Source organism: Panthera uncia, chromosome B4 (genome assembly GCF_023721935.1).
Source record: "Panthera uncia isolate 11264 chromosome B4, Puncia_PCG_1.0, whole genome shotgun sequence".
NCBI lineage: Eukaryota > Metazoa > Chordata > Mammalia > Carnivora > Felidae > Panthera > Panthera uncia.
Genome location: NC_064809.1, coordinates 78656927 through 78683522, shown reverse-complemented (window position 1 = coordinate 78683522; position 26596 = coordinate 78656927). Strand labels below are relative to the sequence as shown.

At 42.7% G+C, this 26596-nt stretch overlaps 1 protein-coding gene across 1 annotated transcript; it reads left to right on the top strand.

Moving 5' to 3' along the window:
• The first annotated feature begins 889 nt into the window (after window positions 1-889).
• On the top strand, window positions 890-26596 carry TESPA1 (thymocyte expressed, positive selection associated 1). Its single transcript, XM_049625671.1, has 9 exons — window positions 890-1046; window positions 12194-12410; window positions 13356-13398; window positions 18954-19003; window positions 19637-19690; window positions 20456-20492; window positions 20754-20852; window positions 22372-22580; window positions 24846-26596. The coding sequence occupies exons 2-9, from the start codon at window positions 12248-12250 to the stop codon at window positions 25793-25795; spliced, it is 1605 nt and encodes a 534-aa protein (XP_049481628.1). The 5' UTR covers window positions 890-1046; window positions 12194-12247; the 3' UTR covers window positions 25796-26596.

Here is a 26596-nt window from a genome sequence, read left to right as displayed (position 1 = left end):
GTATTGTGATAAATATTTGTAAATAAATGCTACAAGGAAGGAAACAGTTGGGTAAGAGGGATGGGAGATGGCTGGAACGGTAGACATCAAGCGAAGAGAGAGGAAGCAGTCTTGGCAGATGTTGGAGAAGTGGAGCGAGGGCTGGTCCACAATGCTGAATGCTAGTCCAGGGTGGTAGCGATTGGGGATGGAGGCAAACTTCTCAGAGTTTAAGAAAGCTTCTTGGAACTGAAAGCCAATGAACTGGAGACATCTCTAGGATGTGACAGAATTTTAAAACTTCACCTTTAAAAATTCCTTGGGAAAGCAATCATTTCTTTATAAAAAAAAAAAAAAAGTAAGAAAGAAAAGAAAGAAAAACTTTAAAGGGATTTGAACATAAAAGCAAAAGGCTAAGAAGCCAACCCCAAAAGAAGTTGCCTACGACGGCATGCAGTATTTGAAAACAAGCTTCTAGAGAATTTACCAGAGTGTGAAAGAGTTATGCAAACCAATCGATTTTGGCTTAGAGCGGTCTCAAGTGTGTTATAGGGCTGTGAGCATTTTCTCTGAGATACGTATGAGCAAACTTTCAGACACTCCTCCTCCTGGGGACAGCAAGCTTTATCACAGTCATGAGATTCCAGTTACATGGTAGGAAGACTCCCATGCACATGTTATTAAATAGGCTGTGCCTTTCCCTTAACAGGAAAAGATCTCTTGTTTTGGAAAGAGCAAGGCAGCACTCAGACAGGAAGGGCTCCTTAGTGGTGAGCTCAGTGACTTCAGATCTTTTGTTCTTCAGTCTCCAGAGCTAGAGCAAAGGATGTGGCTGAGGTAGGAGGCGGGGACTGTGTGTGTGTGTGTGTGTGTGTGTGTGTGTGTTTTCTCATTTCCGCTTCCCCTTTCTGAGCTGGCAACAGCAATTTCATGAGGACAGAGAGAAAGGTACAACATGCAATATGATACTTTGTCACTGTCCTCACTCAGGTCCCCATACCTGGGAAGGGCTTGGCCGGGCTTTGACAACCGCTTCGCCTCACACGCTGCTCTCTACCAGCAGACAGGTGAGTATAATTTCCACCTCAATTTTAAGATGATACTGATTTGGGATGGTGCTGGGAGATAGGAAGCAGGTAGGACAGAAATCACGTTGCCAAGAAAAGGGAAAAGTCAGGAGCAAATTTCCCACATTCTCGACTTCAACCTTAAAAAATTCATCACTACCTCGCGGAACAATACGTCCCTTTTTTTTTTTTTTTCTTCCTTCCTCCTATTCCCAGAAAGGTACTCTGTGTCAGGTCACAAAACATGGGTTCTTCTGATGGCCTGAAGTAATATTTAAGAATTTTTTTACCTTTCTCACCTGGGAAGTCCCTCTCTGTGTCTTGCTGTACTCCCTCGTGCTGTAATTCCAATCTGATCCTTACTTTGAAAGGTTCTCAAGGAGAAGAGTTTCTCAACTTCCCTGTAGGTTCCATTCCAGCTCCCATAATGGTGAACAAGTGGGAATCTCTAGCTGAAATTAATGTTGCTTTTGCAGATGTAACTACTTTCCTCAGAAGCTGCAGAAGAAAGCTGGTGAAGAGATAAACTGTAGCAAGATATACGGGGATTAGATACGAGGGAGAATTCACACCATCGGACGATGCCAGGCCAATTCAATGGGAAGGTTCTAGAAAGATAACCACCTGTGAGGGTTGTTTTCCAGACTGTCCATCTCAGAGATGGATCTGTGGATATGTTGACCACTTAATGACTTACCTTATCTGGGATGGGGGGTCTGTGCTCCATGACTTACCTCATCTGGGATGGGGGTGGTCTGTGATCCTCCAGCACCCTTTGTCTTATAGGCAGCCAGGCTGAGCATGTCACTCCCTACATGAGTTTGGGGGAAGGTAAAGGAGTGGAAAGATCCTTGCACTGGGGTTTTCCCAGGCCCCCGCTATGCTCCTGCACTTTCCAGTGGGTGGCGAAGAGGCGGGTCCCCAACATAGAACAAGGACAAGAGAAAAGAGCCCCACAGAAATGGTTTGATAAGATCATGAGGATTTATGAGTACTGGTGACTCTGTCTATCACAAATGACTGCCTGTCTAGGCAAGGGGACTTTTTAGACAGTATGTGGGAGGCCGAGGATAGGAGGTTGGAGGTTGGAGGTTGGAGGCTTTCAACTTGTGTGTCCAAGCTTACAGACTTAAGGGTTGTTAGGCTTGAGTGATTGGAGCCAAAGATCTGGCATGATTATCCTGTAACAGGATGCATTATTAGGAGGAAGGTAAGCCAGGTTTATTCTCTCTCTCTCTCTTTCTACTAGAATACTATCGGGGTTAACAAGCAGAAGGTGTAACAAGAGGGATAGAAAGAGATGATTTCTTATTCATGGACACGCCAGGGAGTTTAAAGCCATCTTAATAACCTTTCATCACAACTCCCTGGCCCCTGAAAGGGGGATGGAGCCTTGGGATTAAACATTACATAGTGGCCACAGGAATCAGAACAGTCATTTTTAGCTCAGGGTTTATGACTCTCATTCTAATGGAGAATGGAGAGGAGGTTTGGTCTCAGCTTAGATCATGACTCGTGGGCCCACTCTAGGCTACAGTAAGGAGAAAATATCAGACATTTATTGCCACTTGATAATTGACAACTGTTTTCCACCTGCAGGGCAAAATCAAAGTGGGTATTCTGGTACCCACTGTGCTTTGTGCCCTGCCCACACCCAAGCCTAACACAGAATTGCTTAAACATAGATTTTGAGAAGAGAGGGTGTAGATATGTGAAAAATAAGAGGGGAGAATAAAAATGAGCCCATGAGGGAAAGAGCTGCATTACCATGGAAACAGGGATGAAGAATTAAAGACGTGCCAAGAAAGCTGCTCACCCTCACTTCTGTCTCTAGACTGAGCTATCTACACACCAGGACAGATGAACAGATGTTTCTTAGTCCTGCTAGCTTTAGAGCCCATCCAGGTGAAAAAAAAAATTAGTATCTCCCAACACCGAGAGCACTGAATGACTCTTTTCCAAATGTATAACTTTAATGTTTCCTGTGGTACTTGACAAGCCTTCCATGGAACTCATTCACACTGTGGAAGTGGACGTAGGGAAGAAAGGGAAGGAGAGAGAAAGTGGTCTCTGGTGGTCTTCTTTCAGTATTGATTCAGCTGAAATTATTTGGGGGAGAAAGGTGGTGAAAGAGGAGGGTAAAATAGTTATATTGATTAACTGGAATTTTTCTTGGAATTGTCAAACAACATCCCCCTTTTCCCTGAAATAGATTGAACTGCTGCTTTAGACCACAGACGTCTCCGAATGCTCAAAGGCTATACTCAGGGTAATGTTTGCTCTGAAGATCTTCCCAACTGCGGTGGCATGGAAGATAACTAGAAATTAGGAATGTATTTCCTACCTGCGAAGGAACGTGAGAGCATAGGGCAGGTTGGGGGCGTGTTGAATGGGGTGCAGTCAACCTGGTTTGAGGTGGAGATTGTCCTATCTATAAACAGAGAAATGGCTGTCCTGGGATTTCCCACAGGCCTTTGCAATGGGGGTGATATGTGTGTATCTTGGCTGTAAATGCGAATGAGATGCAGAAGGTCTTGTGGGCCTCATCATGGAAACTCTGTTTCCTCCTTATCTCTTCCCACGCTTGTTTTCACTCTTAGTCCCAGTTTATAGGCCCTGGTTGGGTGTAGGCACGATACAGACAGGACAGAAGAGAAGAGAGGTCTGTCTGATACATGTCCCTGGGAGGAGCCCCAGAGTGGAAACCAGAGTGGCATGAGGAAGGCTGTGTGATGTAAAGGAAAAAGCGTATACTTGGGGCTCCGAACTTGGGAACTTTGAGTCCCACTTATAACCATCATATTTTATGTGAGTTCAGATAAGCCTCTCTCTCTCTCTCTCTCTCTCTCTCTCTCTCCCTGTCTCATTGTCTCCTTCCGTCTCCCTATCTTTCTCCCTCTCTCCCTCCCTCCCCACTCCTCTTTTTCAAAATGACTGACTGAGATTAAATGGTCTCTCTGGTCCCTTTGGGCATTAAGTAAGAAGGAAGGACCTACTTAGTGTTTATGTTTCATCTCTGCTTAACAGCAACACCCCTCTTTCACCATATGGATTTTACACACACTACTGTATCATGTTGCTCACTCTTTCTTCCTTCTTATTCCTGGAAATGTCCCAACTTTAGTGAATGGTTTAGACTGAGGGGAGATTAATAATAATAACTGCTATCCTTTATGAAGCACCTCCCTTATACATCAGGGACTTAACATACATTACCTGATATTAGCTCCCTAGAGCTCAACTAGTTGTATGTTACCTGTTTTACTTATGAAGAAACTTAGGTTTAGAGGGGACAGGTAAGTTACCATTTACATATGCAGTAGGGAGATAGAACTGTGATTCCAAACAAGGTTTATTCTGATTCCAAGGCTCTTGCTCTTTCTACAGCAAAAGTTTTCCTTCTCAAAAGTTGGCCATCCTTACTGGGTCCCTTAAAAATACCCCCTTGAGATACCTGCAAACAACTGATATTTAACAGGTACAAAATGTTAGATCCATAATGATTGTTAAAATATTTCAATAGTTCCGGGGTGCCTGGATGGCTCAGTTGGTTGAGTGCTCCACTTCAGCTCAGGTCATGATTTCACAGCTGGTGAGTTCGAGCCCTGCATCAAACTTGCTGGTATCAGCACAGAGCCCACTTCAGATATTCTGTCCCCTTCTCTCTCTGCCCCTTCCCCACTTGTGCTCTCTCTCAAAACAAAATTAAAAAAAAAAATTTTTTAAATAGGGGCACCTGGGTGGCTCAGTTGGTTGAGTGTCCAACTTCAGCTCAGGTCATGATCTCCTTGCTCGTGGGTTCGAGCCCCGTGTCGGACTACATGCTGACAGCTGGGAGCCTGGAGCCTACTTCGGATTTTGTGTCTCCCCCTCTCTCTCTGCCCCTCCCGTGCTTGTGCTCTGTCTCTCTCTGTCTCTCAATAATGAATAAATGTTAAATTTTTTTTTTAATATTTAAATAGTTCCATACCAAGTTATGATAAATATCAATTGCTTCAAGCCACTGAGCGCCCATAACCAACCCAACTATCCGAAAGTAATGTGCAATTCTAGGCAGCCCTTTTCCCCTCAACTAGAACCTAGTTGGACCCTCATTGCTGAAACACTCTGTAAGCCTGACAAAAGCAAAACTGCATCATAATCTAGTTGGAGTTCAGAAGGAAAACTATGCTAATAACCAAATGAAGCAACACTTCCTTCACGAAGACTGTCACAAAGCCAAGGATAAATTTATTTTGGTTTACACTGTCTCTTCTATACCGGGCTATAAAGTAGAGAGTTTATATAGCATGTGAAATGGATAATTTACAAAAATAGTTTCTCCTTTCTTTTATCCCAAATTACATGTACCACTGATACTTGGGTGGTGATATTAGGTTATTTTCCTGTTCTGTAATTAATGGAAAGACCACACAACTAGAGTCAGACCAACCTGAGTTTAAATCTCAGCATTACAAGATCCTAAATATATGACCCTGGGTAAGTCACATATCTTCCTGAGTTTCACATAACAGTAATTAGCTCAAAGGTGATTGTCTTGATTAAGTGATAGTGTTTACAGGAAGATCTTATGGATAAATATAAGGTACTCTACACATCCCAGTTATTATTAGCACCTATCACTTTGACTTACCCATGTAGCGAATCTGACTACATCCCTTAGAAAAACATACTTGAGGTATATGATGTTCTCAGTGTAGTAATAATGACAGAACTACAAAGGTTTTCTCCTGATACTAAACTCTCTGCTTCTGCTGATGATTTTCATTAGAAGATATTCATTTCAAAGCTCTCATTTCCTGAATCTTCTTTTGTCTAATTTCCATCCTATCAGCTGAAATTTCTACTTTTAACTATAACATCCTCAGAACAAAGAGAATTCCCTCCTACTCTATTTGTTGTAGTCAGATTCCAGAACATTGGACAGGTTGTGGAGAAATATTTGGGGAGTGAACCTTTAGAGAACTGGAGAAAAGAGGAAAGGGCAAAGGGCTGGAAATGAGAGCAGAAGGGCGAAATAAGGCTTTTAAGGGGTAATTCAGGTAAATAGCAACAGAAGTAGTGTGGAATTTTTTGGGTTGAGGGGGCGGGCAGTTCGTAGGAACATCAGGGAAAAGTACCAGCAAGCTAGGACTTCCTTCCTCATAGAAGTTAGATTAAGTACAATTTTGTAATATAAACCAGCATCAAGAAAGATAACAATCAGATTCCAAAAGGAACCTCTGACCAAGGAATGGAAACTTAGAATGGAACACTCTGGAAAAATAATTTTTTAAATATAGAAGAATTTGGTAATTCAAGTGTTGCAAAATTTTGGTCAAACCCATGTGACCCCTACGTTCCATCAACAAAGGATCAGCATGACTATGCCCCAAGCCTCTTTCCTCTTCTCTACAAGGTATAAAATATATATATACATTAGGATTTGGGACCTTGTGGAAAGTCAGGAGCACCTGTCCCGTAACACCTACTAAACGAGGGTAGTTTCTCAGCGCCAGTCTGATTCTCACGTCTCTGCAGGTACAGCATTTGCTGAGCTCTTCCTGTTGCAAAGGTACGATGCCGTGTCGGAGTTGGGGCTTGGGGGAGGGTTGATGAGGAGTGACACATAACGACCGATGGGTGACCATGTACCTCTTGCTGGGCGTGGTAGAGGCACATGTGGCAGTTGCTAGAGGCAGGTAAGAGAAGCAATGACTTGAATCAGCCTTCAAAGTGTAGACAGAATTTGTCTGGATAGAATATGCTGTGGATGACACAGCATAAGCCAAAGAAAAAGAAGTGGAAAAGTTGAAAAAAGGGCAGTAACACCTGATGGAATCACGCTCATTTGGGTTCCTTCTCAGCCTCCCTCATTCAAAGACTCAAGACTCACCGCTTTCCTGGGTCAATGAAAGTTGGAAGTGTAGGAACCTCATAAGCCAGGGCCACCTTAAAAAGGAATCTGCCAAGTGGGAAGTAACACCAGAGGCCGCTGGACCATTTCCTAATGCGTACGGGGAAAATGATACAAAGGCATTTGCTTTTACAGATAGTAGCCATACAGGTATTTGAAACCCAACTCAAATAAATTCGTATACATTGGTCTCGAAGGTAAATGTACACAACATCGAATCCCACCAATTCATTTTCAAGAGGATGAAACTGCTCCCCAAGGAAAGAATGTAATTGGCTTGCCAGACGTCAATGGATCGGACAAAAAGTTTGAAAGAATGTCCACGTCTCCCGATTCCTCCCGGTCAGCACTCTTTACACTGCACCACACTCTGTGGCACATGTGGGTGTATGTGTTTGTGTAACTTGTCTGAAGGAAATAGCTCCACACCCTTCCCTCTCTTACATGAGGTCCCAAGGCCTTCAAAGGTGCCATTTCGACCGCTGCGTGCACCCATCCATCCTTCAATTCTTTCTAACACTTGTCACTGCTGATGTGCTTCTCTGATATCATGTGCCACTTCCTCCAGATTCCCACAAAGAATACTCAGTTTCCTACCTCTCAGCAGCACAGCTTCCTCCCTGCAACCGCTAACCAGACAGTTCTATCCCTCCCTCCCTCATAACATCGCTGAGCTTCTCGCTCCCACATAACACCCGTGAACAGGTCTCTGTGGCAGAGATTGGGAGAACTGCTCAATTCTCTGAGCCCGTGACCAGTTTGCCAAGGTTGAGATTAGCTTAGATACGGCTGGCATCCTTTCTTTCAGACTTGAAACCGTGTCGCTTCCCCAGGTGAAGAAAGTATTCCATTCTCGCACAAATTGTTCCAAAAATGGCTGTCATTCTCAGTGGGTGGTAGAGACCTTAACTTGTCTAGCCTTTCTGTTGCTGTAACCATAATGGTCATTTATTTATAAGCCCTTCTTTGGAACACTTATTCATTGCGGATTCTGTTTCCATGGGCTTTCTCCCGTAGGTATTTACACTGAGTAAAACCTTTGTGCATAGGACAGAAGAGCAAATAGGAATAGTTAAGAAGGGGTGCCTGGCTGGCTCAGTCGGAAGAGCATGGGACCCTTAATCTCATGGTCAGGAGTTCGAGACCCACATTAGGTGTAGCGATTACTAAAAATAATAATAATAATAAACTTAAAACAGAAAGGAATAGTTAAGAAATTACAACTTCTTTTCATAATTATAGGAGCTCCTAGAACAGAAACAAGTCTTAGACTCTCAAATTCATCTCTTTTCTCCCAACTTGAAGATGGAAACATTGTTACATGCTTAGTAGCACACAGTTATAAGTTCATTGTTAACCCTTTGGAAGCTGATCTCCCTACATAGGTCTCTTAGGTTATGATGAATCTGTAAAGCAATGGGCTCCTTTGGGGAATAGTCACCTACTGAACATTCATTCGTTTAGAGAATAAGTATTTCCTAAGTAACTACAATGAATTCCTCTCGGTTTTATGCATTAGGGATACAGCAGTGAACAACCCAGACAAAATCTCTGTCCTTGTGGAGTTTATATTCCAGTCAGAAGAGCAAACAATAAATAGGATTAACAAATAAAATATCAACTATGTTAGTGATAAGGACTAAGAAGAAAAAATGGGCAGGGAAGGAAATCCGTGAAGGTGACTATTGTAGGCTATAGAACCCGGGTCTGACTTCATGAAGAAGGTTGGTTAAGAGTGGGCTTTGCAAGTGAAGTATGTCAAAGGCTGAGGAAGAGGCAGATGGAGAGGGGAAAGAACATGAGAAAAGTGTAGGGTTTAAAAGGAGATAAGCATTTTCAGGAGGCAAAGAGGAACTTAGCCTATATGCGTGTGATATATTTTCCAAGATGTGGAGGAATGTAGAATAGAATTCCTATCACAGAAGATGTTGAAACCCAAGTAGAGGTGTCTATCTACCATCTCCACTGGTGAGATTCGGACACTCTGCTGGCCTTATAGGGGTTTAACTGTAAAATGACACATCACAAATTTATGGTATGAGAAGCATCAAATTTTAGAGCATAATGTCCCAGTTGAGCAACTGAGAACAGAGAAATGGACTGAAATTTCCAAGGTCATACCACTAGCAAGTGGCAGAGTAAAGTGTGGGAGTCATATATTCTTTCTTTCCTTCTTTCCTTCCCTCCTTTTTCTCCTCCCTCCCTCTTTCCTCTCCTCCCTCCTTCTTCTCCTTCCCTCCCTCCCTCTCTCCCTCTTCCCTTCCCTCCTTCCTTCCTTCCCTCCTTCCTTTCTTTCTTCCTTTCTTCACTTCTTCCTCCCCTCCTTTTTTCCTGCCCTGCTGCCTTCCTTTTAAATCCCCCTCATCGCCAAAAAAAACCTCTCCTTTGTGAGCTGAAGAATTCTTGTGTTTGAGATGAGGTCCATTTACTCTGGGAATTAAAGACAGTAGGCAAGTCAGCCTTTGATGTTTTCTTCTTTGGACCAACTAACACCAACCTATTCAATATTTTGAAGGTGAAGAACTTGGCAAATAAACCCCAGTCAAAGCTTTTTGGACTCTTTTCCTCAGTTCTTCCTAGTGGTAATTTCATCCTCCTTTTTATCACCTCACAGCATCTCTGTCTAAAGGACAAGTTTTTTTCTGCACCGCCTCTTTGTGGCTTCTCTGCGTCACAAGCTTAATTTATTCATTTAATTTGCCTTAAAAGGCACAAACAGTGGATGAAGAGCCGGGTGCTCTGGGTTAACAACTTCTCAAAGTGCCGGCTGCTGTCTCTCCTTGGAGGATATTTTTGCTGTTGGGCTGGACACGAAGTGAAAGAATTTAGCTCAGACAACAGTAACTATGTATTCTTTGTCTCTGGATATGTTTTGTCTGTAGCAAGCAGAGGCATCCAAAACAATTTCATTGCCCTAGGAAGGCATCTTATGTTCCAGAGTTCCAGATGTTCTTCTCAAAAATAGCTGTTTTAGGGCCTAAATTGTTGAATACCTCCCTAATGATCTCGTTTTTAAGTCCTTGAAGAATAAGAAGTCTAAGGAAACTGGCATTCTTATTCTTTTTCTGTTGTTTTCCTTTGCTCCAACAATTAAAAAAAATTTTTTAATGTTTATTTATTTTTTGAAAGAGAGAGAGAGAGAGACAGGCAGAGCATGAGCAGGGAAGGGGCAGAGAGAGAGGGAGACACAGAATCCCAAGCAGGCTCCAGGCTCTGAGCTGTCAGCACAGAGACTGACGTGGGGCTGGAACTCACGGACTGTGAGGTCATGACCTGAGCCAAAGTTGGACACTCAGTGGACTGAACCACCCAGGCACCCCTCCCTTGCTCTAACAAAAGCACAGCGATGAAGAATAAGCTGTTGGTGGCAGCTCTGGGGAGGAGACAGATGAGACCCCGAAGAGCTCTGGTCCCACTTCCACTTGTTAACCGTACGGGCTGAGTGAGAGTAGCAGGAGGGAAGAGGTAGGACAGAGTATAAGCCAGTGAATGTACCTCTAGGTACATCAGCCTCAAGGCTTTGTAAGCTCTATTTGGACAGCTGAGTGATTTTTTCCCCTCCTTCTTCCTCTTTGAATAAGTGGCTAGTGCCATCAGAATGCATCTTTGGGAGGAACACAAGAGATGTTGAGTGGGCAGTGTTAAATGAAATATGAATGCATTGGGGCAACTGGATGGCTCAGTCGGTTGAACCTCTGATTCGACTTTGGCTCAGGTCATGGTCTCAACAGCTGTGGGGCTGAGCCCCACGTCAGCGTGGAGCCTGCTTAGTATTCTCTCTCCCTCTCCCTCCCCCCACCCCGCCTCTCTAAAATAAAAACTAAAAACAAAGAAAAAAGAAAAAAATATATAAATGCATTGATGAACCAAGGCGTTAACTCATAGCTATGGAGAAACCCAGGTTGACAAATCAGAAAGTAATGATCCTGGAGGTTGTGACTGCTAATTGCATAAGGCCACATCTCCTTGTTGTTTGTATTATGGGAATTCTTTTCCAAAAGAAATCTTATGCGGATCCCTAATACATAAAACAGGAAACGAAACAAAACAAACAACAAACTCAGAATGACTGTAGCTGGAGTGACATCTTGGCTGTGGCACCTTAGAAAAAGTTGTTTAACCTTTCAGACCTGGAAATTCTTCATGCATCTCTATGAAGATCAAATAAAGTGAATTGTATACATTGCAAATGAAAAGATATTCTAATTTTTTTTTTTAATTTTTTTCAACGTTTTTTATTTATTTTTGAGACAGAGAGAGACAGAGCATGAACGGGGGAGGGGCAGAGAGAGAGGGAGACACAGAATCGGAAACAGGCTCCAGGCTCCGAGCCATCAGCCCAGAGCCTGACGCGGGGCTCGAACTCACGGACCGTGAGATCGTGACCTGGCTGAAGTCGGACGCTTAACCGACTGCGCCACCCAGGCGCCCCATGATATTCTAATTTTTTTAACATTTATCTATTTTTGAGAGACAGAGAGAGACAGAGTGCAAGTGGGGGAGGGGCAGCGAGAGAAGGAGACACAGAAGTGAAGCAAGCTCCAGGCTCTGAGCTGTCAGCACAGAGCCCGACGCGGGGCTCGAACTCACAAACCGTGAGATCATGACTTGAGCCAAAGTCAGATGCCCAACTGACTGAGCCACCCAGGCACCCCTAAAGATATTCTAATTTTAATGGAAGCTTCTGAGAGGCAACATCATTAAGGATTAGAGAAAGTTTATTTTGTTTTGTTTTATTTTGTTTTGTTTTGTTTTGTTTTACACAGAGAGCACGCACACCAGCAGGGGAGAGGGGCAGAGGGAGAGAGAGTGAGAGAGAGAGAGAGAGAAAATCTTAACCAAGCTCCTCACTCAGCACAGATCCCACAACCCTGGGATTATGACATGAGCCAAAGTTAAGAGTCAGACACTCAACTGACTGAGCCACCTACATGCCCCCAAAAGTTGTTTTTTAATATAGTATGTCAACTTTCATGAGAAGCAGCAGTTCTTTTATGTTAGAACTTTCTCAATGTCCTTTACATCATAAGATGTTCGAAATTGCCAGATTTGCTGATTTGAAAGACTTGCCCTGGTATATTTCAGAACATTTTTTTTTTTTCTTTTGGAAGACAGAGGAAGGGCTGGCCATCTCCTCCCTCTTCCTGGATGAGCACAGAGGTCATGCTCCTTGATGCAGAGCTGGGGAGTTGTGGGGCAACCCTGGGGTGGCTTTTGAACGGACGATGAGGGGGCTATCACTGTGTTTCAGCTCTCAGAAGAACAGCATTACGTGGCGGGAGGCCCTGAAGTCTGAGCCAGGGCCATGGAGGGCTCTGTGCTGAGCCCCACGTCCTGGGAGAAGCGGCGGGCCTGGCTCCGGCAGAGCCGCCACTGGCAGACCCAGGTCTTGGAAGAGGAGGCTGGGGCCATCCTGCAAGATGTCTCAGATCCTGAGCCTTCCAGCCTGGATGACGTTTTCCAGGAAGGTAAGAGGCAGTTAGACCACAAATAGACTTCCACATCGCCTGGTGCTGGGGAAAATGTGCCCACGGGCACAGGTCTGCAGAGCGTGGGCAGTGGTTTCCTGGGTGAGGCTAGGCCTTCAGGGAGGCTCATTTTGATGGGTTTAATGAGTTTAAAGGAAGAAGAGTGAAATGATACAAGATATAGATTGTGGGAGAGAGAGAGAGAGATAGGCATAAGATGAGGAAAAAGAAAGCACATTGTTGCATCATCCCGGGCTATAAGGGCCTGAGGTCAGGGTTCTCTTGAATGCTTTGGGGCATTTTTATTTTGTCTGTGCAACAAGGTTACACTCAAGTGGATGCTGAGACTCTGACTTCAACTCAGCTGCTAGGGAGCTGTGTGACCTTTGGCTAGTCACTTACCTCTCACAGGCGTGTTTGTCTGATTGAAGTGGTCATACCTCAAGTCGTGGTAGTACATTTTCTATGTGCCTCTCACAGCTTCTTAGAGGTTCAAATGAGACTGTAGACCTAAGAGTTAAAAAAAAAACAAAAAAACTTTTATATAAATAAATCCATCCTTGCTTATTTGGCAGAAAACAAAAGTGTAAGCACAAAATTCTGATTTTTTTGTTGTCTTTTTCTTTTTATTATTATTATTTTTTAAATTTTGTTAGAGAAGAATCCACCCCTGTTCCCAAACCTTGAGGAAAAGGGAGCCGTGGGCCTGCCATCCTGGGCATTTTCCACAATCCAGGCAGAAGGGGGCGGGAAGCAGAGAGAGAAGAAACACCCACTATTTTTATACATGGGAGAATTCTCTCATCTCTTACAGAAAAGCTTTGTGGGGGGAAAGGGGTCATGGTACGGCTTACATAAGGACAAACTTGCAGAACAGGCTGAGTTGCAGGGAGGAAGCCTGGCCTCCTTTAGCTCTCACGGCGATCTGCTCTCTGCTATTTCCAGGGAATCCGATCAGTAAGATTGAAGACTGGCTACAGGACTGCGGGTAAGTGCCAGACGGGCGGTGACAGTGAGTGGGGTGGATGGCTAAATCTGCGAACAGGCCCTGACTCTTGGGAGCTCAGAGACAGCGAAACGGGTTTGACTGGGCTTCATGGTTAGATGTGAGGTGGAAATGGCCGGGGTGGGGGTGTGGATTGCAAGGGTTTGGGGCGAATGTGGGGAGTGGGCCATGAATGAAGCACAGCTCTGGGCTGAGACTAAGTTAGGAGCGGAGGCCTGGAAATCCAGACTGGATGCGGTCTATAGTCCAGAATGATGGACATCTGCAGTTAAGGGCACTGTCCGGGCTTTTCAGATCCCTCCTCCATTGCTTCTTCTTCAGACTGAAGTCTGACACTGTATAACAAAACAGGAGTTAGAAACCCAATTGTCCTTTTTTTTTTTTTTTAACTTATTTAAAATCAAGTTAGTTCACATGCAGTGCAGTATTGGTTTCTGGAGTAGAACCCACTGATTCATCACTTACATATCACACCCAATGCTCATCTCAACAAATGCCCTCCTTAATGCCCATCACCCATCTAGCCCATACCCCCACCCACCAGCCCTCCAGCAACCCTCAGTTTGTTCTCTGTATTTAAGAGTCTCATATGGTTTGACTCCCTCTCTTTTTATCTTATTTTCCTTCCCTTCCCCTAAGTTCATCTGTTTTGTTTCCTAAATTCCACATATGAGTGAAATCGTATGATATTTCTCAGAAACCTCATTGTTCTTATCATCATAGGAATTCATCACTGTGTTAATTTCTACTACAGAACGCAGGAAGACAGGCTGTCGGTTTACCCCAGTCATTGAAACCAGAACTGGAGAAGGTACTTCAGGGCAAAATGCAGTATCTCTCTCCTCGGAAACAGTAAAATACGAGACCCCACACCTCATCAGTACCTAACCCTAACCCTAACCCTACTTTTAAGTAGGCTCAGTCTACCCAGAGGGAAAGCTTCTATGCCCTACTTAATCCTGATCCTCTGTGTGATGATGCTGAGAATGCAGCTCCTTAGTTCCCCTTCAGGAATGTTTCAAACTTTATATGGCCTTCAATCTATAAAGTCTGGGGACCTGTTAACATATCAATAAACCCATCCTTGCTTATTTGGTAGGAAATGAATCATCTAAGGTTATTTATTTCAATTCTGCCCCAGAAGGTAATGCCAGGAGGGATTTATTTTGTGGTTTTGTGGTTTACAAAACATATTGTCCTTCTTGTCCTAATCTGGTTCACAATTCATTGGCTTCAAAGTCAGTAAAGGGTCCTCAAAGTTCAGAAAGTTGAAGGGGTGGTGGTAATAGGAATGCTGGCATTTTTTGGTGCATCACAACTGTCCTAGGATTTAGAACGCCTCACCTGATACCTACTGGAGAACCAGTCAGCTCCTGGTCTTTCTATCATGAACTATTCTTGAGTCAATTTAAATTCATCAGTAATTGTTGACAGCATATTTGCTGATAATGTCTGATTGTCTAAATGCCCTCAGAGGGGGCCAAGTAGTTTAAAATATGCTCCTTGACTCAAAACATACTACATTCCAGCTGGAAAGAATAAATTCACAGAAACACAAGATTGTAAACTCCAGAAATTACGTTCCCCCCCCCCATATTTTACAAAAATAAACCCTAAACAAAACATGGGCTGAAAAAAATAGTCTGGTGAGTAAAGAGGCTCCAGGATTTGAGCCAAAAGTTGTGCTAACTATCTGTGGAACCACCTGTAAGAAAACAATCAACACTCCTTCTATTTCAGACTCCTTGTCTAGAAAGTAGAGACCTAGAATAATAATAAAGTTTCAATGTTTATTGTGAGATTTAAATGATATAGTATATGCACAAATGCTTTATGCTCTGTAATAATACGTGAGCGGTGAGGTTTACAAAGGAGGGGCTTTGTGGTACTTGAAAATTTCACAAAATAGACCTGCCTATATACTTAGCATCTGTCTGTCTAAATCTCTTTATTTCTCAGAAAAGTATGTGCAGAAGGGATACATGCCAACTCGAGGATAGTGGTCACCTCTGGGAAGGAATGGGAGTAAAATGAGGCTGTAGTTATATTTTTAATATTATATTTTTATTTTTATTAAGAGAGTTCAGGAACAAATATGACAGAATGCTTACAGGTGTGAAAGTACGGTGGCAAGTGCAAGGTATCTGTCATTTTTTCTTTACCTTTTGATGTTGTTGAAAAAATTTTAATAGTGAAACTTTAAAAAGCCCACAGGAAAATCTCTTAATACACATTTGTCAGGGTGCCTGGGTGACTCAGTCAGTTAAGCATTCGACTCTTGATTTCGACTCAGCTCATGATCTCACGGTTTATGAGTTCAAGCCCCACACTGGGCTCTGTGCCAAGAATGCAGAGCCTGCTTGGGGTTCTCTCTCTCTCCTCTCTCTGCCTCTCTCTCTCTCTCTCTCAATATAAATAAATAAACTTAAAAAAACTACACTTGTCTCTGGAGGGGGAATTATTAGGTTTATAAAATATTTCCAATTATATCTATTTTTGAATCCTCCCTAATACAATGTAATACTTTTTAGTTATATGAAACAATTAGAAAAATTAAAGGTTAAGGATGATTGACGGTAGCGAGAGAACACTTGATTTTGGTAATAGACATTGAAGAAGATAGGGAAAATGCATTCCAGATATGACTTTCTGAGTCACCACAGTGTTCAATTCTTAGGCTGCCAAGACCACAGACGAGACAAGATGAACGAGGAGCCCATATTCACCGGATACCTGTCCACTCTGTTGACAGGTGCTTGGCCGCACTTCTCAAATTTTATTTCAAGGCTCTATGGTTTCCATTTTCTTTCCAGTGCCAAATAAACATTCTCCGATAGCAACACGGTTTTGTTTTCTGACAGGCTCTCCAGGAAAACCTGCCAACTTCCTGAGTAATTTAGTGTCAGTGTCTCTCAGTGTATTGAATCCAGTGGCAGACCATTCTGCTGCAGGTCTAGATCATGTATATCTTCACAAACTATGCCTCTCCTTTTTCTTTCTCCTCTTAAAGCTCCCAGGGGGGGTTCTAGGATATGAGTGTGTTGCTTTTGCATCATGAGAGGTAGGGTTGGGAGCCCAGAAATCATCTGTGTGGACTTGAGCTTAAATCTCACAGGCAAGATCTATGGAAATTGCTGGAAGAAGCTAAAAAGAGTCACATCCTTCTTTTCACAATCCGATCCTCCCTCCTACTTCTGCTTAGGAACTCGCTATACAAGACAAACAGTACCTTGGCTCTCCTATTTCAGACTTGAGATGATGCAAAGGGATCTTTCAGTGCAAGACAGAGAGGAGCAGCTACGGATCTAGTTCCTAGTCATGGGTTTTATGTCCTAAGCATTAATACATGAAAGGCCTGGTACTTGAGTGATGGCCATGAAGTTTTCAGTCATCTTCGGGTCAATCAGTAGATCCAGACTCATGTCCGTACTTCTATAGTAGATTCCACCTACACACAGCCTACTGTCCCAAAGCTCATCCTGGGCTGGTCCTCATATAGAGAATATGAACATGCCTGCCAGGGCACAACCAGAGAAGAGACATGTAGGCTGAACACCCAACAAAACCTCGTATTTAGTGAATAGCACTGAGTTGTGCTTGGACACCCCAGAAATTTTACCTGCGGTATTCTTTAAAGTAAATTTTATTGAAGTATAGCATACATATCAATTGAATTTTTCTTTTTAATATAACTGTAGTACAGCTCAACACGTATAAGTTTCAGTTACACTAGATGAGTGAGTCTTAGAGCTCTACACAACATAGTGCCTATATTAACAGTGCAGTATTGTTAACAATGGAGTATTGTGTGCTTCGAAGTTTGTTGAGGGTAGGTCTCCTGTTAAATGTTCATTCTTTTTTGTCGTTGTGAAGCATTAATTTATCATACGATTTGTCCATTTTACAATAGAGATTTGGTGTCTCCCAGTTCTGGAGGGCTTTGATACTTCCATTACATGTAGCTACATCACAAGCATTAAATGCAATAGTCAACCTCACTATTCTAATAGTTGACTTTATATGTTGTGGTTCTTTAGTAGTAATAGTAAATATAAATTTATACTGATATTTTTAATAGTGTATATACTAACATATATGTTCATAATATTATATTAAAATATGTTTTTGTGTCATCTGTTAGGAAGAGAAGCACATTTATAGAGTTACCCATTCTTTTTTTTTTTTATTTTAATTCAAGTTAGTTAACATATCGTGTGGTGTAGGTTTCAGGAGTAGAATTTAGTGGTTCATCACTTACAAATAATACCCAGTGCTCATCCCAACAAGTCCCTTCCTTAATGCCTACCACCCATTTAGCCCATCCCGCCCCCCACTAGCCTTCCAGCAACCCTCAGTTTGTTCTCTGTATTTAAGACTCTCTTACGGTTTGACTTTTATCTTATTTTTCCTTCCCTTCCCTTATGTTCATCTGTTTTGTTTCTTAAATTTCACGTATGAGTGAAATCATATGAGAGTTAACCATCCTTAATTAGCTTGTGTATTACATTATTTTATAATGTACCTTGATGTGCAGTTTTTTTTTCATGAAGACGTAAAAATACAGATTTTGGAAAACATGACTGATTTTCCACTATTGAAAGGAAGGTGCCAATAAAAGATGTCTATATATGCAGTGATTTATTTTGCAAAACTTAAACACAACTTGATCTATGGGTGTTCAGTTAGTAAACTCATTACCATCAATGAGTAATTAAACATTTCACTGAGTGATTACATACTGAGGTTAGATTCAAAGCATCATGTGCAACTTCCTGTTTAAAAACTTTCAGGAAAATGAACGCTGTAAAACTCACAACATATTAGTCCTTGGAAGCGGACATATCTAGGTATCCACATCCTCTTATGTAATATCTGAGAACAGCACAGCAGCCAGGAAGCAGGAATGCAATCACCTGTTTCAGACACAGAATTCTTCCTGGTTGGTAAAACTGAGTTGTTTCTCACTAGCAAGTATGCTGATTTCTGTCTGTCCCTCTTGTGGAGATGGTAAATGTTTGATAAGACCATACCTCAAAATGTAAAATCAGAATCTCTAACCAAAACGCAGTTTCTGCTGCTTCCTGAGAGATATGATCATGGCTCAGAGAGAAGGAAGAGGGTGTGGGGAGTCAAGTTGACCTCCTCCTACAAGTTGAAAACTATCAACACTTGTATCTGTCATGTGGAAATTATGGCACCCCTAAGCACTGCTACTATAAATGTATTTCTCTGGTCTTGTTTCTCTGTTTTTTCTTTCCTGTTTTACCTAGCAACTGCAGACTTGTCACTTTCTGAGCTGACTTTGGACGGAGTGGTCAGTACAATAGCAGCACAATCTAAAATACAGTGCACCCTAGTCCCACTTCCCCTACTTCTACGAATTTGTCAACTAGCCACTCTGTCTTAGCTTTCTTCAACATAAAGGCAGTTAAGTACTGCTGGTTCGCATTGGAAAATTAAGTGAACTTGTGAGATTTATTTGAGGAAAAGCACCTTGGAAAAATGTAGTGGCTTCAACCCTCATTTTTGCTCCTCAGGTACTCTGAAGAAGGGTTTTTTGAGGAAACAGGACAGTCAGGCTACAGTGGTGAGTATAGGCTCTCTTCTTTCTTCTATTATTCTTCTATCTGGACAGTGATATGGCTGTGTGTGTGTGTGTGTGTGTGTGTGTGTGTGTGAGAGAGAGAGAGAGAGAGAGAGTATATATACATGCACACACATATGCACATATAAGAATGCTGACTGCCTTTTAACTGTCTACAAAACACCTATTAGTAGTCACAAGGCAGTCTACGAGGTCCAAAAGATAGAGTAAGCGTTGGCTCAGCTGACAGGCTGACTAGTACTCAAAGATTATCTTCTGTTAGTGGTTGTTCAGCTACCAACCACCGTTACAGGAAAAGAGCTTTATAAGATGTGTGTGTTTATGCGTGTGAGTGTGAGTACACACCTCCGTGTGCTCACTACCTGACAGAGGATCGTGTACATGACTATGTGATATAGGAGACAGGTTAATTACAGGTGATTGTTTCAGTCTTTCTAAATCAAAATACAAATGTGATTTCTGAAGTAGTGTATGTATAGCTGGGGGGAGTTTTGCAAACATGTGATGTCTGATGTGATTATGTGTTTATAGATGTTTGTGTATATAAATGTGTGTGTGTGTGTGTGTGTGTGTGTGTGTAAGCCTGTTTTCTGTGACCTTTGCCTTATTCCACAGGGTGCCTCAGCCATGGAACCAGCTTCGAAGATGATTTGACCCTAGGAGCAGAGGGTAAGTGGCACAGCTCTCTGATGTTGGAATCAAAAAAGAGGTTATACATTAGATACTTAAGAAATGAAAGGGTAGAATGCAAAGGGAGAACTGTGGAAAAAAGAAACCCATTCACTGGGGTCTTATCTGTAGGAAAAAAAGCAGTCTCGTTATGACGTAAGGTAAAACTCATAAAGCATCATGTGTCCAGACATACTTCCTCACCAACCTCACATGATGCCTACCAGTCCATCATGAGGGCTTTCATTTGGCTCCTGGGAAGATTACGTATAAAATCACCATAACATTGGCTGCCCAGACATCATTGAATCTGTATAGGAAGCGTAAAGCAGACTAAATACTGGGTATAAGAGAGAGATTGCCTGCAAGAAGATGATGGTTTAAATAAAGGATGGAGGTATTGCAATGTACCAGTGTCTCCCGGGACCTGTAGAGACTCACCCTGTGGGGAAGGAACACTAGCCTAGAAGGCTGAATGATGTTACCCTCCTCAGGACAGAGAAACTCTGGCCTAGACACCAGTCATGGTTTTTATAAGTTCAGAGGCTTAGGGCCACTTGTTCTCTGCCATGTCTGCCTCCCTTCCAGGTCTATGTTTGATGATCTTTAGATACTCCCGTGAAGAGCAGAGTTCATGGGGTTCAGCAAGCCTGTAGTAGTGGCAGAGAGGAATGGAGGGGGCTGAGTTTTAAGTTCAGAGAGGCAGCATAGGTGATTTTCATTTTCCCTTCTAACTTTCTTTTTGCCTTTTTGTTCCTTGCCCAGCCACACTGCTGGCCACCAATGGCAAAGTCTTCTCCAGGTAAGTGTTAGGGTCACCCAGACTGAATGATGTCTCTGTCAGGAGCTACTGAACTAGGGTAGGTGTCAGAGTCAAAGAGATCAAACACAAAGAGCTAAAGGGTGAGATTTTCCAACCAGGAATGAGGCCCTAGACTGAGTTTGTGCAGTAGACGGTAGAAGGTACACAGCAGGGGGGTAAATATGCCCAGCAGAGCACGTCTTGGAACCAGGATGTAGACTGCTGACAAGAGTCATGTGACATCAGCTCTTATCCCTGCAGGAGTCTCCTGGAGACAGCCCGGCCCTTCCAGCTACTGGATCTTGGCTGCAGTTTGGCTTCCAGCAGCATGACCAGTGGGACCAACAAGACTAGTTCAAGGTAGATACCAGGTGTGGCAGGGTTGTACGAGTGGGGAAGAGGAGAGGCAGAAGAGAATGGAACCAAGAACCCTTGCCCATTTTTTCTTGGATACCTTACTGGAGATTCTATGCAGTCACGTACTTGAGAAGTATGTCCACATTTGCTTCAAGAACAACGGGCAGGGGGCAGTGCAGAGGAATCCATGGCTCAGAGCTGGAATGCTGTGTCAGAGGTGAACTTGTACCCCAGGAGGTGTAGTATGGGTATCACCACAGTTCCTAGACTTATAGCAATTGTTTACGGTAAATGCATTGATTGATTGATTTGTTGATTGAATGAAGCAATTAAATATTGATTCACTCAGGCAATTTTGTATCCCCTTATGCAGATGGGGCAATGACTATGTGAAATTTGAAAACGTGAAGCAAAGTGCTTGCCCCCAGGAGCTCCAGTCAAGTAGGGTGAACAAAAGACAAACACAAACAACTTGAAGGTGGAAAGTTATGAAAAACAAAGCAGTGTGATAACAAGTGTTTGGAATTTGGTGTCAAGGTTTGAATTTGAGACCCAGTTCTCAGATTTATTAGCCATGTGCCTATCTTTAGTGATTTGTCCTCACTAAGCCTCTACCCTGGCCACATCCCACTTCAGTTGAGTCAGAATCTCTGGAGACTCAGATATCTGTACTTTTTTACTGAAATATGCTTGACATACAATATTATATTAGTTTCATGTGTGTAACATAGTGATTCAACACTTCTACACATTACACTGTATAAGATAGGATAAGTGTGGTAACCATCTGTCACCATAACAATGTTGTTACAATATTACCGACTATATCCCCTATCCTGTACTTTTCATCCCCATGACTTATTCATGTGGAATGCATAGTTATTGAGCTCTAGTGTCACCAGCTTGGTGGTACACAGCTTTGGATGTAGAGACATGTTAGTGCCACACTGAGAGAGACAGAGAGAGCTTGATCTTCTGTAATGCAGGGTTTCTGTCCTGAAAAAAATAGTGCTACAAAATCAGGTTTTGAACATTGGTTAATTTTTACCTCAGGGTAAGGATAAAATGAGTTTTGTGTTTCTTACACACTCAGTGCCTCGTTGTCCCACACAACCATCAGGGTAAGTTGAGTAGCAAGCCACAAAGCATTTGGCAAAAGCCAGCGAAATCATAGTATGTGCAGGTGGGAACTGACTGATTAATAACCCATAACCATAAGATTTCTTTAAATCTATGATGTTTTCAATTTTTTATATCCCTCTCATAGCAAATTTTCATTCATCTGTGATGTTTAAAGTACTATGATAGAGTCTAATTGGATTTTTAAACCAGGGCTGGGTTGTAATTCCCATGTTCAGACCAAAAATGTAGGTTCACGGAAGGGAAAGCTTTTCTCAAAGTCAAAATGGAAGCTAGAGAAAGGATCAGGAAGGTATGTAAGTCTTCTGGCAATTTTATTAGGTACTCTGGATGACCTTGAAACTCAGAGTTGCCCCTATTTACCGAACCTCCCTCCTTTCAGCATCTCTGAGATTCTGGACAAGGTGCAAGAAGATGCAGAAGACATCCTCTTCAGTCTGGGCTTTGGCCAAGAGGACCACAAGGACAATTCTCGGATTCCCGCCCGATTTTTCACTACCCCTTCTCAGGCCAAAGGCATTGATTTCCAACTCTTCCTGAAGGCCCAGGTGCGGAGGGTTGAGACGGAGGACCCTTGCCTCATGCTGGCCAGTGAGTGTTACCATAGGCCCGCTCTACTTCGCCGCCATTCACAACAGTGGCTCTAGATGCTACTTCCTCTTGGTCAGTTTCACCGACCCTTTGTTTCTTGTGTCTATTTCCTTGCTGCTGTTTTCAATGTGGAGAATTTTGATGTATGCCTCTCCCTCTTAAAGAAATAGTCTTGAAGACACTTCATATCACTATTACTTTCTTAGGCCTTCTCTCCTTTAGCTGAATCAAATGAGAACAATGTTTTTACCTCTTATCCCCATTTTTATTTCTCAGTTGGAATGATAGAATGTTCCTCATTTATAGCCACTGTATTAAAATCACTTCCCTTTAGGGCAATTGTTCTCATCAATTGGAACAATAGAACATGCCTCATTTATAGCCACTGTATTAAAATCACTTCCCTTTAGGGCAATTGTTCTCATCAGTTGGAACAATAGAACGTTCCTCATTTATAGCCACTGTATTAAAATCACTTCCCTTTAGGGCAATTGTTCTCAACGTTAAATATGTTAGATTGTCCAGAGACTTTATAAAACATTCATATTCATAGGCTTTTTTTTTTTTTTCCACAGAGGGAGAGGCTCAGGAGTATTTATTTTATTTTATTTTTTAAATTTTAATGTTTTATTTATTTTTGAGACAGAGAGAGACAGAGCATGAGCAGGGGAGGGACAGGAAGAGAGGGAGACACAGAATCCGAAGCAGGCTCCAGGCTCCGAGCGGTCAGCACAGAGCCCGACGCGGGGCTCGAACTCACGAACTGCAAGATCATGACCTGAGCCGAAGTCGGATGCTTAACCGACCGAGCCACTCAGGCGCCCCAGGAATATTTATTTTAAACAAGCACACAGGATTCTTATATGTAATCCTTAGACCACATCCAGGGTAACAATTATTTAAATTGTCCTGATTCCATACTAAGCAAAGATATGAGAAGACTTCTCTAGCTGGATGAGGGATAAAAGACTCTATTTGATTCTTTTTTTAATGTTTATTTATTTATTTTGAGAGAGAGAGAGAGAGAGAGAGAGAGATACAGCAAGCACAAGCAGGGATGGGGCAGAGAGAGAGAGAGAGAGAGAGAGAATCCCAAGCAGGCTCTGTTCTGTCAGAAAGGAGCCTGGCATGGAATTCAGTCTCACAAACCATGAAATCATGACCTGAGCCAAAATCAAGAGTCAGACGCTTAACCAGCTGAGCCACCCAGGTGCCCCTCTATTTGACTCTATATGTTAGATTATGTTTCAAATTATATTCTGTGACATCCTCAACATGATTGTGTTTCTGACAGTGTTGTTTCAGAGTCTTTGCATCAGATTCAACTTGAAATAATCTTGGTAAAATTACATTCCTGAGTTCGACCTGCTGCAACAATGATTTTGAGTTGGAGTATTTTCACAACCTTAGATGATTCTTATGCACACTAAAATTAGAGGATAATTTATTGAATTTATTTTAAGTGCCAAGTACATAATTAGATGTTAAATTCTGGAAGAACAGACTAGAGAAGAGGAACATGATTCTTGCCTTTTGGAAGTTTTACACCGTAATAGACGTATGGTTTATCACAGTGCTTTTCAAACACGGATATGCGCATGAATTACCAAAGGAGATTATTAAAATGCTTGAGATACAGTCTGAGATTCTACATTTATAAGGGGTTCCTAAGCAGTGCCCATGCTTCTGGACCAGGGACCACACTTTGTGAAGCAAGGTCTAATAAAATGATATAGTCCATGAATAGGAGCCCCACATTGGGTGTAGTGTTTACTTTTAAAAAAATGATATAGTCCATCTAAATTTCTGTACCCTAGTCCACTGGCTAATAATTGCCATTCTTCAAATTTGTCGCTGTCCAGAAGCCTTCTAGAACCCTAAAGTTTTGTTACTAAGAAAATGATGTTGATTTTGTCCTTTTTTGTCATGTTTGTCATCTAAAGCAAACAGTACTAGAAGCCATTGTTTAGAATATACTGACATCAGAAAGGATATGTTAAATCAGGATGCAGAAAAGCTCCTCATCCCATACAGAATTAATTTTTGGGCTGAAGGAAATCATCTATTCAGGATGGTGAATCAAGAAGTCAAGAAAGTGAAGAAGGGGGATCCTGGGTGTGAGAAATCTAAATGGGAGAAACACTGCTGGGAAATATGGCATCTTCTTTCTGAATTTTGAGCCTTGGGAAGGCTATTGAAGGAAGATATACAAGGGATAATTTACTGATGACCCCCAGATTCACCATCTTTAACCCTTGTGCCCAGGCAGGTTTAAGCAGGTGCAAACACTGGCCGTCACTGCTGATGCCTTCTTCTGTCTCTACTCCTATGTGTCTAAGACACCTGTCCAAAAGTTCACACCATCCCACATGTTCTGGAACTGCAACCCTGATGTGCCATCCATCAAGATTCTGGCTCCACAACCTGAACCTCAGTCACCCAGAGAGCGCCTCCGGAAAGCCATCTCCAAGATGTGCCTGTATACATGTCCCCGAGACCGGCTATCAGCACCCCATAATATCACCAAAAAGAACAGTTTGGACCAAGTGGTATGGGAAGTGATGGACAGAGTGAGAGGAGATAAACTGGTCTTCCAACAAGACCTTGGGTTTGGGCCAGGCTCAGAGGAAGATCCTGTTCCTCCCACCAGGGACACAAAGCTGCCCACTTCTTCTGGTCCATGTGCCCTTTGCCATAAAGAGGAAACACAGCAGGGGATATCCACAATGCAAACACCATCACAAACTCTGGATTCGAACCGAGAGGCAACCTGTTGCACACATTCTTTGCCCAAAGCAGATCTACAGTGGAGCACAGACCCTGCACAGGTGAAGAGAGAGCTGTGGGGTCTACAGGCCACCAGTAAGGAAGTCCATTTAGCCAAGGATGCGACTTTCTGGAAAAGAAAGAGCAGAGCAAGAAAGAGCCTGTTTCAGGAGAATCCCATGAGCAGGATGGTTAAGTCATTGGACTTGTCCATCATCCAGCAGAGCCAAGAGCACCCAGCACTGCACCCATCTCTAACCCAGCAGCTGCAGGACACTTGTGACTTGGAGGACATGAGAGGGTTGGGGGCAGGAGAGAGGCTGGCAAAGAAAGGCTTTGTATTCTTGCCATTGGGTAAAGGGAATCCAGGCTCCCTGTCCTCGCCAGATATCCCAATTCTTGAACTACATTCGGAAACTTTTGGGAGTAGGTTAATGGAGAAGGATTAATAGGTGTGATTTCTTAAGAGCATCCAGGTTTCCAGAACTTTTCTAATTCCTCATCTGATCTGATCTTCACTGAAGTTTCTCATCAAGCACACCTGTCTATCATTTGTGGGATCAGCACAAGAGTATAAATAGAGGTCGATTATACACTAAGCTAAACACTATGAAATAAAGTATGTTCTCTTCTACATCAATAAATATGTAACCATAAAGACCTGGAAGTCCAGGTTCAAATTTAAATTCTCAGACTCTTCAGATTTCTGTGCTAGAACACAGCAGTGTGGGCAGAGCCACTCCCTAGTTCCTGGACTGTCACCTTCTCTTCCCATGCCCAGATCTGTCCTAAACCACAAAGACTTTGCTTATAGATGTGTGAGCACCCCAGCCTGCATATCCAAAAGCTACACACACAAAATAGCCATCTACTCACAAAAATAGCCATCCGCTGGTCATCACTCATGCCTAGGAGTGCATACGTTAGTCCAGAGGTTAACCTTTTAAGACAACAGATATCAGGCAAAACCAGTGCAATTCCCTGAAGAAGCCTTGAAGCCATCTGAGCACAATATCTGGGCATCCTTTGTAACCGGAACATGTTCTAGAAGGGGTAGTGCAGGATCCAGGTGGGCATATCATGTAGGTCCACCAACTCTTCATCCTGTGGACTCTCAAAAACCTAAGACCTCTCTTGCCTTGGACTATAGACAGTACTGCCATCAAATGCTGAGCTCTCTTGAGAAAGTTCTCAGACCCTTGCCACAAAGAGAAGCTGTGATGATTTGTAATATCGTTTGCATGTATGTC